Source organism: Cyprinus carpio, chromosome B23 (genome assembly GCF_018340385.1).
Source record: "Cyprinus carpio isolate SPL01 chromosome B23, ASM1834038v1, whole genome shotgun sequence".
In the NCBI taxonomy this organism is placed as follows: Eukaryota; Metazoa; Chordata; class Actinopteri; order Cypriniformes; family Cyprinidae; genus Cyprinus; species Cyprinus carpio.
In genome coordinates, this window is record NC_056619.1 from 22,146,449 (window position 1) to 22,163,946 (window position 17,498).

General features: G+C 37.1%; 1 protein-coding gene across 1 annotated transcript; it reads right to left on the reverse strand.

Annotated features, from left to right (window-relative positions):
- Positions 1-1,418: 1,418 nt before the first annotated feature.
- On the reverse strand, positions 1,419-17,498 carry LOC109063894 (protein-glutamine gamma-glutamyltransferase K-like). Its single transcript, XM_042751162.1, has 14 exons — positions 17,454-17,498; positions 10,401-10,488; positions 10,089-10,280; positions 9,431-9,677; positions 9,223-9,343; positions 8,333-8,440; positions 7,334-7,511; positions 7,097-7,235; positions 4,314-4,506; positions 4,042-4,195; positions 2,755-3,039; positions 2,172-2,332; positions 1,827-1,963; positions 1,419-1,667 (listed from the first exon to the last, which is right to left on the reverse strand). Exons 2-14 carry the CDS (start codon positions 10,465-10,467, stop codon positions 1,523-1,525), a joined length of 2,127 nt encoding a protein of 708 aa, XP_042607096.1. The 5' UTR covers positions 10,468-10,488; positions 17,454-17,498; the 3' UTR covers positions 1,419-1,522.

Consider the following 17,498-nt stretch of genomic DNA (forward strand, 5'->3'; position numbering starts at 1 on the left):
GCTCATTCACAAACTGGTCCAGCTGGGGCTTAACACTTCGCTGTGCAACTGGCTGTTGGACTGTTAGACCTCAGTCAGTACAGGTCGGCAGTAACACATCCAGCACCAACACACTGAACATTGGGGCCCCCCAAGGATGTGTGCTGAGCCCCCTCCTCTTCACTCTGCTGACCCACAACTCCAACCTATTCATTAAGTTTGTGGATGACACAACTGTAGTGGGTCTCATTAGCAACAGAGATGAGACAAACTACAGGAGCGAGGTGAGCCGTCTGGCCGGGTGGTGTAGTGACAACAATCTCTCTCTGAATGTGGAGAAGACGAAGGAGATTGTTGTTGACTTCAGGAGAGTGCACAATCTCAGCATGTTCCCCTGACCATCAACAGTGTGACTGTGGAGAGAGTGAGCAGCACCAAGTTCCTGGGTGTGCACATCACAGAGGACCTCTCCTGGACCGACAACACCGCAGCACTGGCCAAGAAAGCACAGCAGCCTCTCTACTTCCTCTGCAAACTGAGAAGAGCCAGAGCCCCGGCCCCCATCATGGGCACCATCGAGAGCATTCTGACGAGCTGCATCACTGTGTGGTATGGTGCCTGCAAAGGGCCAGCAGACTGAAGCACAGATTCATTCATCAGATAACTGACCTTGCCCCACTTCCCTCTTTTGCCCTAGGCAACACTGAACTCTGAACCCTCTCCCCTCTTTTACCCCCCTCTCCCAGCTCCCACATCCCCAGGTCCTTCCACTCCCCCCTCCCACTAACAAACTGTGACCTGCACCAGACACTTTGTGTAGGATTGGTCTGCTCACTACCTCATTCAACTACCTCTTCAGTCAGTTTAAATAAAGAACTGCTCTCTGAGCTCTTTGTCACTTTAATCAGACTGAATAAGCTCATTTGCAATCTTTTTATCTGCACTGTTTGTTTACTTCACTGGTTTGCACTCTATCTGCCATGTGCCTTGTGCTGCTTTATCTAACTTTTTTCCTTTTTTTATATGCCCTTATTTGTATAGTTGTATTTTATATTTAATCTGTATCTATCTGTATTTTTATGCTCTACTGTTAGTGTTATCTGTATGCACCAAGGGTCTGAGAGTAACGCATTTTCAATAATTTCAATTCTCTGTATGTATGTGCTGTACATGTGGAAGAATTGACAATAAAGCAGACTTGACTTGATAGGTAAAAGAAGAGTTAAATAAGAATTTAAAAAAAGAGCTGAAAAATAAAAACAAACAGAAATTAAACATTTAAACACTGACCTCACAAGACTAAATAATGGTACAGCAAGCAGTTTCTGAGATGCACTGTAGATATTTGAAATCAACACACAAAAAAACCCAGACAGACAGGATATAAATAAAGCATGAAAGATCTTTATTGTTGATTTACATTAGTTTTATATCAAAGTACTTGATTGTTTTTTAACTCCAAATGACCATTTCATTTTGTAAATATTCTTATATCCTTGAGACAACTGAGAACTTTAGCAGGATTTACAATGACAGTGATTTTTTACTTTGGTCTGACCACAATATTAGCGACTCCGTGCACTTGAGTGAGCAGACGGCAGTCCATCGATGCCAGGAGCTTCTGAGGGCCGGCGACAGTGGGAATAAACTTCTCTGTCAGTGTAACCGTCGCAAGCTTATCCACATCACTGAGAAACACCAATAGATTATAAACTGTCCAGAAGCTTTTCACTCTTTAAATACAGTTGATCACATTTAATGTAGTACAGCTTACACACGAAGCAAATTTGCATGAAGTGCATGCACATGTCGCACTTCAAAATGCTCTTAAACACTGAAAGTCTTACCCATACGCAATCTTCCTGACGCTCTGCATTCCCAATCCCTCTAAACGGAACAAAACGTTCCTCAACACTTGTGACAGCGGGTTCTGGAACGTGATCTTGACTGTCAACTCTTTACCCACCACAGCGTCCCCTTGAGGCTGAAACAGTCAAAACAAAATCAATGGATGTAGATTTTTTTTAAATTAAGGAAACTTAATTCTCAAATCTTATTTGTAATTCAAATATGGTGCTTTTAGATGCATTGAACCAGGTTTGAACATCAACAGATTTGACAGTAAGAAAGATATAAGAAAGTTTTGTGCTTGTTAAAGGTCCCAAATAAAGACTAGTGGATCATGGACATACAGTGATGATGAGGTCTGGTGTGCGCAGCCTGAAGTTGAACTCTTTGGCCAGAATCTGTTGTGTCTCGTTGACCCTCCCAGTGACTGTGAGCTTCAGAGCACCCTGGTCCACCAGATGGTTCATGTACTCCTTATACTGCAGAGTCCAAGGAATAGTCTTGGCTGAAGGGAGAGAAAAGGAACATGGCATTAATGATTATAATGAAATATTTCATGGTCATTTTGCACAGTACTCCAGTCCTTTTTGCTCACTGCCCATAATCTTAAACATGAATGCAAATTCATTTTAAATTCACAACAGCTTATCAGCTTATCTTTTTTTCCTTATTTACACCTAAAAAGTTCAAAGTAGTACCTTAAGGGTACATATTATAACTCTGAGGTACTAATATGCACCTTTTAGAGGTAAATAAGGCACACAGATGTTCTTTTAAGGGTATAAAGGTACAATTTGTGAATGAAATTCAACACCAACTACAAGTAGGTCTCACCATCAGGTGATTTTTGAAAAATGCAGCTACTAATTCAGACATTTTGGGGCACAATAACCAGAAAAATGTCTCTGGTGGGACTGTAAAACTCACTCTCTTGTGGTCTGAGGGTGAGAGGAATCTTATCCTTCTTCACAGTGGTTTTCAGCACGCCAGTGTAGTACATGACCATCACCTCATACAGCAGACTGGCGGTGCGCTGACTTGAGCTTTTGTTCTTCAGGACGATGGAGAGTTTGGCATCTCCACCGATAAGAGGACCTGCCCCGTCCATGAGAATCTCAACACTCACGTCATTGCTGGTGGGAGACGGATACAAAGTCGGTTTAGAGCCGAAGCGACTGGCCCTTTCCACAGCAATGCGCTCCTCCGCTGAACCTGACGGACATGATCAGAGAGTAAAGAGGAGTGTAAGCTGCTGCCCTTTTGGAGAATTACCACCAAACCCATTATTCTAAAGTGTGCTGCTTACATAGGGATCCAAATCAAGTTATCAACATAAACTGCTGCTTCCTATGTTTTGTAATTTTCAGTTCAACTTTTTGTTACTATTATAAAGTGGGTCTTTATTATTATCTTGTGGTATATTATCTGTGGTATTTTATCTGTGCTTGTTGTAATGGCTTTTTTATTGTAAATCATTTTCAGCTGGATTTCTTGCATCAGTGATCTTAACTAAAACCAAACCATAAAAATATTTTTTGTTACTTGTAATAAAATAAATGTTAACTGAAATAAAATTAAATATAAATACCAGAACCTATTTTATTTTAGCTAGTTGTGATGGCAACATTTAATATTTTAGTTCAACTTGAAATACTTAAATGATTGTAACTAAAATTTTAGTTATATATAGAAAATACTCTCTCTCTCTCTCTATGTATATATATATATATATATATATATATATATATATATATATATATATATATATATATATATATATATATATATATATATATATATATATGAACATAAAAAGTAATAAAAATAAATAAAATGTAAAATTAAAATGGAAAATATAAAAAATGTCATTCAAAAAAAATAATAAAAAATATATTATTTATATTTAATATAAATAAATATAGCTCAAGTGGTAGAGCATTGCGTTAACAAGCGCAAGGTGAGGGGTTCAATTCCCCGGGAACACATGATATGTAAAAATGTATAGCCTGAATGCACTGTAAGTTGCTTTGGATAAAAGCGTCTGCTAAATGCATAAATTTAATTTAATTTAATTTAATATTATTTAAAAAATGATACTAAAATAACTGTCTTATATGAAAGTTGCTATACAATTATTATTATTATTATTATTAAATATGCATGAAAATAAGAAACAATCCCCATTGGAAGGATGTATATGATTTGTTTTGTTACCTTCTGGGTATTTGTAGAGGTGTGTGATATCCACACGAGCATCAGATCCCACAGCTTTAGTGCTGATGCTCTGACCGATGGTGTTCTTCTCCACACGAACCTGACTGAAGCTTCCATCGGTTTTCTTCTGCCAGTAGATCCTATCACTGTTCACCTGAGACACACAGTGAAGCCATTTCAGCCTTTTAGAAGATGTTCTGAATAAAGTGCAAAGTTTGAAATGTCATCAGGCACAAATGAGGTTGAGAAGAGGTTCATATGAAAGGGCTCACTTCAGCAAAGACAAACGGAGTGTCGAATTTCAGGGTGACTTGTCCGTTGCGGACGGCGAAAATGGAAGTGGGACCGCAGCGGTACGAACCCTGGCTGGGCTCCTGAGGGGTCGCGTCCACCACCTGCCACCCGCCGTAACCAGCCGGGAGGTCCGGACGAGTCATCCAGGACTCGTTCCACACGTGGAAGTTCCTACAGGGAAAGTTTATATAAAGCGTTTTGTTGTTGTTGGTCTGCAGTTTACAAAAATGAAGCAGAATAGGCCTAAAACAAGACCTCAAACTGTTTTGGTGTAATGAAATGTGTTTATGCGGTTTAAGGTTCAAAAAACACATTATTTTCCATATAATGTACATTATTGCTTCTCCTCTATGCCTTGCTTTTCTGAAACGCGTTGATTTTTACAAAGCTCATCATTCTGAAAAACCAAGGTGTGCTCTGATTGGCCAGCTATCCAGTGCGTCGTGATTGGCCAAATGCCTCAAGCGTGTGATGGAAATGTTACGCCCCTTAACATACTGTGATGCTGTCTCCCAGGCCAGCAGCACGAGACTCAGTCCAGCTGCTCTGCTCGTGCACATCCCATCATCGGTTCTCTTTTAGCAGTTCAGTCAATGTACTGTTAGGAGTAACTGAATAACTCGGGATATTGGTTTATTTCACATCACAGGGAGTTTAAGGCACATTTATAAAACAAATAACTTAAGTAATTTGTGGATTAGTGCGTACTGGAGACACAAACCGTTTCAAATGATTCGGTTCGATTTGGTGAACTGGTTCGACCGGTTCACTAAGAAGATCCAGTTAAACAGAAAGATTTGTTCGCAATCCGGACATCACTAGACGAGAGAAAACCAATAAAACCCATTACAAATGAGGCATTTGTTGCATCCAGTGGGGACATAATTACTGATTATAATGACTTATACTGTATTTTTACGCGTTGCGTTGAAGAAACAACAAATCGGAAATTGGAGAAACAACAAATAACAGCCTACTCTACTGCTCAAAACCCGCGTTTGAATCATCGTTGGTAAATTATTTAAATATAAAAAACTTACTTATCGACTGTGAGTCAGAAGCGTCAGGCTGTCCTTGCAAAGTTTGAACTACCTAACTTTATAGAAACATCCTTTGTGCCACAGACTACTGGTTCGGGAAACAGTCATCATCCTCCATAAAATGTGCTGCACACATCTGAATATTTGGGTTGGACTGTTCTGGAACAGTGTTGAAATACAACTTAACCACTGATTTCTAGTCATGTCCTCATTTGGAAGGCCAAACAAAGTAGCTTCGCTTTCACAACGAAACACACAGTGACATGGCGGTGGCGGCAGCAGAGAGAATAAAAGGTCAGCCTTCTTTCTTTGCGTGAACATTTGGGCAGTGTTATGCAAATCTTCCCACATCATGACGTAGAGATGTGGGGGCATGTTAGAACGAGCCGTTTTAGTGGGGTGTGGTTGACATTTAACTTTTATAAAGAATATCTCTTTGGATTTGAGACTTTAGTCTTTGCAACTTAACAGATTTTCTTTATTCACCAAGAGCTTGTAACACTCCAAAGAGAAAGGAAAAATTGAAATTGCATTAAATGACCCCTTTAACTGATTTGTGTCATTTTGTGTTGTGAAAATTATTAAAGTGCCCCTTTTATGGATTTTTGGAAATTACCTTTAATGTAGTGTGTAACACAGCTTCAAGTGAACGAAAACATCCTGCAAAGTTTTAAATCTGAAAGTGCATTGTGTATAAAGTTATTGTCTCTCAAACAAAAGAGTCGACTCTGAATCATTGAAACGAGTCATTTTTAAAATGAATCTGACGTCAACATGAAACATTACCATATTGCCAGGGCCGCATTAAGACCGCACTGGGCCCGGGGCTATAACCCATCACAATTATATATATATATATATATATATATATATATAAAGCTTTAAATAGGATTTTTATCCCATATCTAAATTCATGATGAACTGAAATTTCATAATTTTGCTACCAGTTTCAATATCACAAAAAATAATACTAGCCTAAGTAAAGATATGCTTACTGAAGACAAGTAAACAGTCACAAATCAGGCTACAACAGAACAAAGATCATACAAATCAGGGCTACTTGAAAATCTTAAAGCACTGAATAATAAATATCATATTGTATAAATAAAATATACAAATAGACTGAATGGTCTTCACTGTATAAATTCAATATACATTCATTCTTATTTATTTTACAAAAAAGTTACTCAGTCAGTGTTTTCTACCTCTAATACTTTAAAACAATAATGGTACTGTAAGTATAATTTCAATAATATAATATTATAGCTTTTATAAATATTTTAAATTAGTTTTGTGTTTTGTCATTTTAAATTAGTTTTTTTTAGTTTTTTGTTTTGTTTTTAAATATGTATATTACGTTTTTTTATTATTTTTTATTTCAGATTTAGTTATTTTAGTACTTCAAGTTAAACTAAACAAAAATGTTTAAATAACTATGAAATAAACAATAGTTAGGTTATTTTTTGTTAACATTTATTGTATTTCAAGTGATTTTTTTTTTTTTTTTTTTTTTTTTGTGGTTTTCCTTTTAGTGAAACATAATAACCCTGATATCATATTAATGTAAAGTGTCAGTAATGATGGCTGTATTTGAGAACTGTCAGTTCATTACTCATCAAAATGTATTATAAGGTCATCCAAGCAAAAGTTTTGGTGATCAGAGAGACTAAGTATAACATAAACCTGACTCTGATGGCATTAATGACAGTAAAATATCGTACCAGACAGAATCGCTGGTCTTGTCTTTGATAATTTCCAGCTTTTCATCAATATAAATGTCTATGGTCAAGGAAAGGTCCGTGTCGTGAGCCGAGTTGAAGTTGGTCACACAGCGGGTGGGAATACCAAGACATCTCAACACTGAAAAAGAAATTTATTTAGATAAACATTTTATTCCTAAAAACATAATAAAAATATTTTTTAATAGAGTGATAAAAGAGAAATAAATACAAATGTACCAGAATTGGTGACTCCTGCATAGACCCAGCACTGGGCGAATTTGACGGGTCTCCCTGAGCTTCTGTAATACTGTCTCAGGATGTCACCGCTGCCACTCCAGGCGGTGGGAGACGTCCCGCCCTCATAGCTGTCCTTCCAGCCACCCATCAGAACACCAAAATCATCATTGGAGTTCACCTGTCACAGAAGAGCAGAAAAGCTTTTAAAAAACAGCCGCTTTTCAGCTCTTTAATCGTGCATCTTTATTTTTCTGTTCCTCACAGGAAAGACAGTAGGCTGCATGTTGTTTTTTGTCCTGTATGGACACAGAAGGTTCATATGAACCTAAAACTGCCACATGCTCAGGGACGGACTGGGAGTAAAAAACGGCCCTGGATTTTCTCCCAAATAGGCCCACCATAATATATATAAATAATAAATAGCAGTGGATGGTCGGACCTGGGATTTTACTATAGTGCTATAGGCTACATGCTGTATATAATGAGAGAGGCAGGCAAAGGTAACCTGTAACTATTCCCATTATTTTTCTTTAAGCTTCTCCAACCGCCTTTATCTTCACATCTTTTTGCTTGCCATCACGATCTCACACTCCTTCGTGTCAATGGCTTTTGATGGGGGTCCTCCATTAAAAATAGCTTCTAGTGATAAAATACACATGTTTGGGCGGAGTTCCCCTGGTAAAATATGCATTTTCAGGGGCTAAATATCATGTTATTGTAAATGAAAAACAACCCCCGGCAACAGTGTTAAAGTAGCCCAACTCCACGAGAAAACCACGGACTTGGCAACACTGTTTCTTATAAGCAAAAATAGATTGCATTAGCACCCCCTTTTGATGCCCGTCAATGTCACTTAATCTGACACTTTTTCTTTGGTGATGAACCAGCAGGCTGACAGCCGTTGGATGGCCAGTCCGCTCCTGCACATGCTGGCTACTGTATTTCACCTTCTCAAATCATAATCATGATTTCTTATGAATCCACGTGAATGTGACTCACCAGAGCAGATACCATTCTGGACACAATCACTGGATCTCTCCATTCGGTCATAGCGACCTGACCTCTCTCCAGAATGAACAGACATGCTTCCAGGATATCCTGTTCAAACTGATAAAACAAATGCATAATAACCAAAATCAGAATAATGGAATTGATCAATTGGAAATAATAATAATAATAATAGAATCATATATAATACCAGAATTTGATTGAAACTGATAAGACATTTGCATAATATAAAATAATATTAGTAATAATATTAATAACAATAAAAATATTTAATATTATGTTTATTGTTTATTTGTTGTTGTTTATTTTTATTGTTGTTGTTACTATTTTTATTTGTTATGTCCATTATTATTATAATTGTATTATTATTATTTATCTTTATAGACAATAATAAATATGAAAAAAATGCATGGCAATGATGATGACGACAATGATGATGATGATGATGATAAAAATTAATAATAATAATAGAAATATAGAAAATAATAGAATATGTTCAAACTGATGAAAATGCATAATAATAATAATAATAATAATAATAATAATAATAATAATAATACATTAAATTAATAAAAACAATCATCATCTTCACAACAAAAATAATAATAATAGCGAAGATACTGCTAATAATCATCATCATCATTATCATCACCACAGATCATAGAATTAAAGATTATAGAATCTAAAAATGTAATTAATACATTTAAAAATCATAATAATCATTGCAACAACAACAACAACAACAACAACAATAAAATTATAGATAATAACAGATCTGTTCAAACTGATAAAAGAACAGCATAACAATAATAATAATAACAATTGCAAAAATTCAAACTATAATAATAAAAATAATAATAACAGTCACTGTGTTTTCACACCTGGGCAAAATTCCATGTTCTGGTTCCAATTTGCTGCACAGTTCCGTAGTAAATTCTGCCCATGCTATTCAGGACATACTCTTTCCTTTCTGCTTCATTATCCAGATACACGGCGTCATCTGAGGAAAGACAGATGAATGTTGTGTTACTTCATTAATGCCAAGGAGGAAAAAGTGAGTGTGATTCTTCTTCATTGAGTCTGTACCCTTCACACCAGGGGTTGAAGAGCAGGTAGACGTCGTTGGGGGTGCAGGGGAACAGCAGCTTGCCCCTTGGTGAGAAAGACTCCACGGTCACCTTGTAGCAGCCGATGGAGGCGGAGGGAAGAGTATTGACCGCCAGCCGCACGCGTTTGTCTTTCTGCTCCACAATCTTCATCTCCCAGCGTCTGTCTTCCAGGACATTCACTAACGGGACAGAGATGAGAACCCCAGTGCTGCTGCTGTAGATGGGCTCTGTGTCAAAAACACAACAAAGACATGGAAACATACTGTCAGACGAACCCCGTCTTAATGATTTAGCTTTTATTGAATCATCTGTCGGTGACTCGGCTGGAGATCCATTAAGAAAGGAGACTCAAGGAGCAGCTGGATTAGACGGATTAGGTTACATAAAGAGGCATAAGACCGCACACTCACTTGCAGGTGATTCTTTATTACCAACGTTTCGGCACAACGCCTTTGTCAAGGTATACCTTGTTACCTTGTTACCTGGACTTAAGTCTGTTATCTTGTTAAGATGTCTGACTTCTTAGTATGTGTCAAATTAAGATTTTAAAGGTAAAATTAGTCATTTCTGAGCACCTCGTGAGATGAAATGGAAAAATAATGACTGTTGTCAAACAGGTTGTTTGCCAGCTCACTCACCTAACTTCAACTGCAGCTGCAGATTATCAGATTTCGGGTTGAAGGGTCTGGAGAACTCGATCCACATCTGGAAGGTCTGTCCTCTGCGGACGATCAGCTTGTCGCTGAAGTAAACGTCTGTGTGATGCTCGCGTCGGTTCGGCCCATCCTTGGATTTCAGGAAGTCGACAGAGTGAACCTTCAGAAGCATGTCTGTGAATGAGAGAGGAAATGTTTACGACTCCCTGAAAGCATCAAATCTCATTGTGGACTCTTTTTCATGCAAATAAACTGCACTAGAGTCTCCCTCTTCCTCTTCCTCTTCCTCCTCACCTGAAGTCGTAGCTGCAGAAACGCTGGCACTGGGACCTCCAGTAGTGTTGGTGTAAGACCTAGACATTTCTGCAGGCAGGCTGAAAGACTGAGAAGAAGAAGAAAAATAGAAATATGTTAAATGCTTTTCAATCTATCAATAAAAATATATATAAAATATTAAGTAAAACGTGCAAATAATAAAAATTTAATCAATAAATAAATATCAGAATAAATAAAATTGTAACAAATACATTTCTAATAAATAAAACTAAATATGTTAAATACTTTTTAATCAATCAATCAATCAATAAAATATATAACAAAAATGTAATAAATAAATAAATATCCGATTTCATAAAAATGTAATAAATGCAGTTCTAATAAATATTGCTATTCCAGACTATTCCTAACTATTCCAGATTTACATTAGATTTGATCATAAAATACTTGGCTCGCCTACACTAGCAGAGAAAAGTTTGGACATACTTGATTGAATGTCATCAAGATTTTAACAATCTTTTGATCTGAAGACTGTAAAATATTTCCAGGATTTCACAGCATGCAATTGTAATATTTCACAGTAAATTACATTATTATCACTTTACAGGTTTTTACTGTGATATTCACAATATAATACCGTTTTTGGGAATTTTACTGTGAAAATACTGTAGGCGGAGCAGTTACAGGACAATACTGTGAATTCCGTACCACCTCCGCGCGCTGTTGCGTCTGACTGAGCTTGATCGTCTGCTCCATGTTCTCATCCGAGTCCAACGGATTCAGCGGTTAAGTGCTGAAATGTCAAATTAAATACTTTTTTTTTATATGATAGTGCATGTAATTTAAAAGTATTAACCAAGTAGAGTTAGTTGTAGGTTCTTTTGTCATGTCGTTAGCAGTTAGTTTACTTGTGTACACAAGATTTTGATTGTGTGGTTGAATTTTGTACGGGTACAAATATCTAAATGCTTTGAAAGTCACATTGGATAAAACCATCTGATACTGTAAATATATTTGTATATTTAATCTGTTCACTGAAAATAAATTGATTGTAAATAGTTTTTGATCCATTATTGTGTGCAAAGACATTTTGGTTAGCGTAATTGAACTGATTATGAACCACGAACCGACCGTGGACCGCCAGTAAACAGTAATTATAAACCAGCAGCTGGTCAGCGAACCGCTGTGAGAAAAGCGGCAGCTGCTGCTGGTGGTACGCTGGAATAACGATGAGCAAAACGCTGGTGAACCACCAACTTTGCCATCGGTGGGCCGCCAGTGGCTCGCTGGTCTAATGTTAGCTGGGGGGTAGGTTTTAAGCACTCCAATTTTTTAAACCATAAACAGACGTTGGTTGTAGCAATTGTACTGTATGAAGTTAGTAGCTAACTGAGACATTAGCTATTTTTTTTTTTTGGAGCCTCATTTCGAAAAAAATAAAAATAAAATGTCATTATCTCAACTTTAGATTTTATTAGTAACCTTAACTCGGCTTTTTCATAAATTTGTCACCTGCTTAGTGTGTAATAACATCAACCTTTGTCTGCTTCATCAACTGAAATATGAAGTGCATATAAGATAAACTGATAGGGGCAAGAGATTATTTGTGCGCAAATTTTGACAGTGTGCTACCATAGGTACAGATTATTAACAGTCTTACTGTACTCCTGTTGTATTGATACAGGACACTCAAGTTAAAGCAAAGGTATGGAGTAAGATTAGGGAAGGGGCCACTCAAAGGGGAGGAGCCATTCAAATATTTGCAGCACACAATTCTCTCAAGTTTTCGCTAGCAGTCCAATTTTACCTATTGTTCATAATTGACCTGAAAATAATGAAATAGGAATGAAAACAACTGGTAAATCTGATATATATATAAAACAGACAAATTCATCCAAATAAAATAAATAGGTTTATGTATTTCAAAAATACAAATGTATCAAAAATAAAAAGAAATTTGGCCACAAACGAGCCAACTGAAGAGCAGTGCTCAATGTACATACTGGACACATACAGTAGGATTGCAGAATTTGCCATGTGGATGTATTTCAAGCTGTGTGTGTGTGTGTGTGTGTGAGAGAGAGAGAGAGAGCACATTTCAGCTTATGAATGTTTTTTTAAAGGGGTCATATGATGTTGCTAAAAAGAACATTATGATGTGTATTTGGTGTAATACAATGTGTTTATGCAGTTTAAGGTAAAAAAAAACACACATTATTTTCCACAAACTGTACATTATTGTTGCTCCTCGATGACCCGCCTTTCTGAAATGCATCAATTTTTACAAAGCTCATCGTTCTGAAAAGTGAGGTGTGCTCTGATTGGCCAGCTATCCAGTGCATTGTGATTGGCTGAATACCTCAAGCGTGTGACGGAAATGTTACACCCCTTACCATACTGTGATGGTGTCTCCCGGCACGACCAGACAAAACCAATAAAACCCACTGCAAACGAGGCATTTGTTGCATCCAGTGGGGACATAATTACGGATTATAATGACTTATACTGTGTTTTTACGCATTGCATTGCGTATCACGCCGGGTAAATATTAAACCATGTCTGCATTTCTAATTGGAGAAACAACAAACAACAAGTGCTACTCTACACTGCTTAAAACTTGCATTTGAATCATCAGTGGCAAATTCTTTAAATATAAAACGTACTTACAGGCTGTGAGTCAAAAGTGCCAGACTGTCCTTGCAAACTGCCTCACTTTATAAAACAGCCTTTGATCACAGACCCATTATAGGCTAGTCTGCAGGATCAGAAAACAGTCCTCCATAAAATGCGTCACACAGCGTCACACACTGCGGGCTTGAGTGAAGAATGGCCGGCGGGTTAAAGAACGGGGCGGCCAGCGGATTTTAAGAAGGACACATGTGACGAACCCAGCTGGACTTCACTTTGTCCACGGTGAAAGCCGATCCGATGATCCACTGCGCGAAGTTAATGTATTTCCTGAGCGACCAGCGCGGATCAGATATAGGCATGACGAAGCGGATATCATCCTCTTTTGGAAGGCCAAACAAAGTAGTTTCGCCTTCACAATGAAACACACAGCATCTCCACAACATGGAGGCAACAACAATACTACAGTGAGAATAAAGGTTAAGCCTTTTTTCTTTGCTTGAACATCTGGGCAGTGTTATGCAAATCTTCCCACATAGTGACGTAGACATGTGGGGGCGTGCTTAAACAAGGCATTTTAGGAGGACGTGGACAAGCCTTAACTTTTATAAAGAATATCTCTTTGGATTTGAGACTTTAGTCTATGCAACTTTACAGATCTTCTTTATGCACCAAAAGCTTGTAACACTCCAAAGAGAAAGGAAAAATTAATAAGCTGAAATGTGTTCTCTCTCTCTCTCTCTCTCTCTCTCTCTCTCTCTCTCTCTCTCTCTCTCTCTTTCTCACACACACACACACACACAGCTTGACATACATGCTTACGGCAAGGTTTTGACTGCATCAAAGATAATTTAGCACAAATTTGGCTATATCAAAGTCCTTTTATTTTATAGTCTTCTATAGTCTGACTATATTCCACAATATCAGCTCTCACTACCTTTGATCACAGGCAAGCGATTTTGTCCAGGAATCATAAAACAAAATGCTAAAAAAAAAAAAGGTTACCTGCAGCATTTATCGGATCTCGCTCTTTCACCATGTCTACACCGGACGTGAGCGGCGCGGCACGACAAAATGTTATAGAACTCATTATAATCAGTTATGCTGTCTACACTGGATGCAGCGTGCCAAATCTCTGACAGAAAACTACTCCTGCATTCTATTTATGATCAGCGTAGCGCCATTTTGACAATATGGCGCTAAGCTGATTTGGAGAGAGACAGAGGAGAGGAATTGTTGAATAAAGTTGTTATTTTTGTTTTCTTTGTGTACAAAAAGTATTTTCGTCGCTTCATAAAGTTACGCTTGAATCACTGATGGCAGATACTTACTTGGCAGTCTATGGGACAGTCTCAAGCCTCCCGGTTTTCATCCAAAATATCTTAAATTGTGTTCTGAAGACGAACAAAGCTTTTACGGGTTTGGAATGACATGGGGATAGGTGATTAATGACAAAACTTTAATTTTGGGGTGGAGTATGCCTTTAAAAGCACATTACTGGCTATTGATTTGCATTGCTATTACAGTTTACACTCATTCTACAGCAGAATACTGTGAAATTGCAGTAATCTGATGGCATTAACTAACTTCACAGCTAATTACAGTAATTCTACAGGAGCATACTGCTAAATCACAGTATGGAATAATTACTGTGAGGTCATAGTATACAGCTGTCCTTTAACAATTATTTACTGTAAAATGATACAGTAACTTACTGTGAAAGTAATGTACCTAGTTTACAGTAATTTACTGTGAAATTACATATAGTAAATTACTGTGAATGAATGCAACTAGTCGCCAGTAATTTACTGTAAATTTACTGTATATTTTTACAGTGAAGGCTTCAGCTTGCATGCTGTTTAAGTTTAATTTTGTAGACAAATATCAATTGTGCCTTCGTAAGATTTCTTTACAATGCTGAAATTTAGTCGAGCCAGAAAGATAAGGAAGTATTCCTAGAATGCACCTTCAGCACAAAATAATCATCATAGTAAAGAATCACCAGATGCATTACACTGCTGGTGTTTAAATACTAAAACAAATCTAGACAGTAAAGTTTGTAGGTAAACTTTAAGTTGGCTTGAAAAAGCCTAGCCAGAAAGTTTGAAGTAGTTTTAAAACCTTAAAGTTTGAGGGTTTTCAGTTTTAACTAATTTGAAGTAGGTTTAAAAATGTTGAAGGCAATACAATCTATCAGAAAAATAGATAGATAAATAGACAGATAGATAAATATATAAGAAATAGTAAACTAGCATGTTGTTAGCATGATTAGCAAATGACTAGTATGTTGCTTACATAATTAGCATGTCACTAGCGTGATTCCAGGATGATTAGCATGTCGCTAGCATGTTGCTGGCATTATTAACAAGTAACTAGCATGATTACCAAGTGACTAGCATGTTGCTAGCTTGACTAGCAAGTGACTAGCATGTTGCTAGCATGATTAGCAAGTGACTAGCATGTTGCTATCATGTTGCTAGCATGATTGGCAAGTGACTAACATGTTGCTAGCATGACTAGCAAGTGACTAGCATGTCGTTAGCATGATTAACAAAGTTACTAGCATGTCGTTAACATTTTTCTAGCTTGTTGCTAGCATGATTAGCAAATGACTAGCATGTCGCTAGCATGACTAGCAAGTGACTAGCGTGTCATTAGGATGATTAGCAAATGACAAGCATGTTGCTAGCATGTTTCTTGCATGATTAGCAAGTGACTTGAATGTCACTAGCATGTTGCTAGCGTTACTATCAAGTGACTAGCATGTCGTTATCATAATTAACAAAGTTACTAGCATGCCATTAGCATCTTGCTAGCATGTTGCTAGCATGATTAACAAGTGATTAGCATGTTGCTAGCATGACTAACAAGTTAGTCGCATGGCATTAGCATGATAAGCAAATGACTAGCAGGTTGGTAGCAGGTTTCCAGCATGGTTAACAAGTGACTAGCATGTTGCTAGCATGACTATCAAGTGACTAGCATGTCGTTAGCATGATTAACAAAGTTACTAGCATGTCATTAACATTTTTCTAGCTTGTTGCTAGCATGATTAACAAGTCACTAGCATGTTGCAAGCATGATTAGCAAATGACTAGCATGTCGCTAGCATGACTAGCAAGTGACTTGCGTGTCTTTAGCATGATTAGCAAGTGACTAGAATGTCACCAGCATGTTGCTAGCATGACTATCAAGTGACAAGCATGCCGTTAGCATTATTAGCAAGTAAATAGTATGTTGTTTACATGTTTCTAGCATGTTGCTAACATGATTGGCAAGTGACTAGCATGTTGCTAGCATGTTTAGCAAGTAACTAGCGTGTCATTAGCATGTTTCCAGCATGATTGGCAAAAGACTAGCATGTTGCTAGCATGATTAACAAGTTACTAGCATGTTGCTAGCATGATTAACAAGTTACTAGCATGTTGCTGGCATGATTAACAAGTTACTAGCATGTCACTAGCATGTTTTTAGCCTGATTAGCAAGTTACTAGCATGTTGTTAACATGTTTCTATGTTAATCCAGCTGAAACTGGTTGATTCAGTAAAAAAAAAAAAAAAAAAAAAATAACCGGCTAAGACCAGCGTGACCTCCTAAAACAGTGGCCAAAACCACTTTAAAACCAGCTTGGGAGACCAGCCAAAGCAGCCAACCAGTGTTATATTTGCGGTAAAAGCTAGAAGGGATACATTTACAGGAAACCAACAATAAATATATTTTTCTACCTATTAGATTGTGTTTTATTAAAGTCTTTACCTATCCCAACCCTAAACCTATCCTTACAGTGATGCAGATAGATTAAATATTGTTGTTTAGCAAAAAGACGCAATATTGCTGTTCGCTTGCGCAGTAAACACTTGTAGGAAAATCTGACGGGTAAAAAAAAAATGACACCACACCAGATAAAAAAGAAAAAACAAACAAAAAACAAACTTAAAAAAAAATTTGGTCTCAGAAGAAGAAGTTTAAATAGGATTTCAGTAAGTTGTTTTTTTTCAAGCCAACTTAATAATACATCTTTTCCTGTTATGTTTCCTCATTGAAACGGGAAACGGAAGGCCTGCTGACTAATAATCTGAACTCATGATCCTTTCATGTAAAAATTCATATATAGCGATTAATGACAAACTCATTGTCCTACAGTAAGCATTTTAATAGTACAATTATAAAATCATTATCAAGAGTTTCTTGTTTCTCTGACACCCATTACCTCCCACGCCGTACCTCAACATAACAAATGAGAAAACTAGTACACTATAATTCTTGTAATTCTTAATTTAAGATATTCACCTGTATTGTCTTGCCATAATGCAATAATGGTGCTATACTGTATATATTTTCAGTATATCCATTTTTGAATAAACTCGAGCTGTTGATCAATGAAGCGTAATGTTTATTTTGAATTCTTAACAAAAAGTGATCATAAATGCAATATTTGCTACCTGTGTGTTGGTGAAGTCCAGGTGCTCTGACAGACGTCTGGTGTT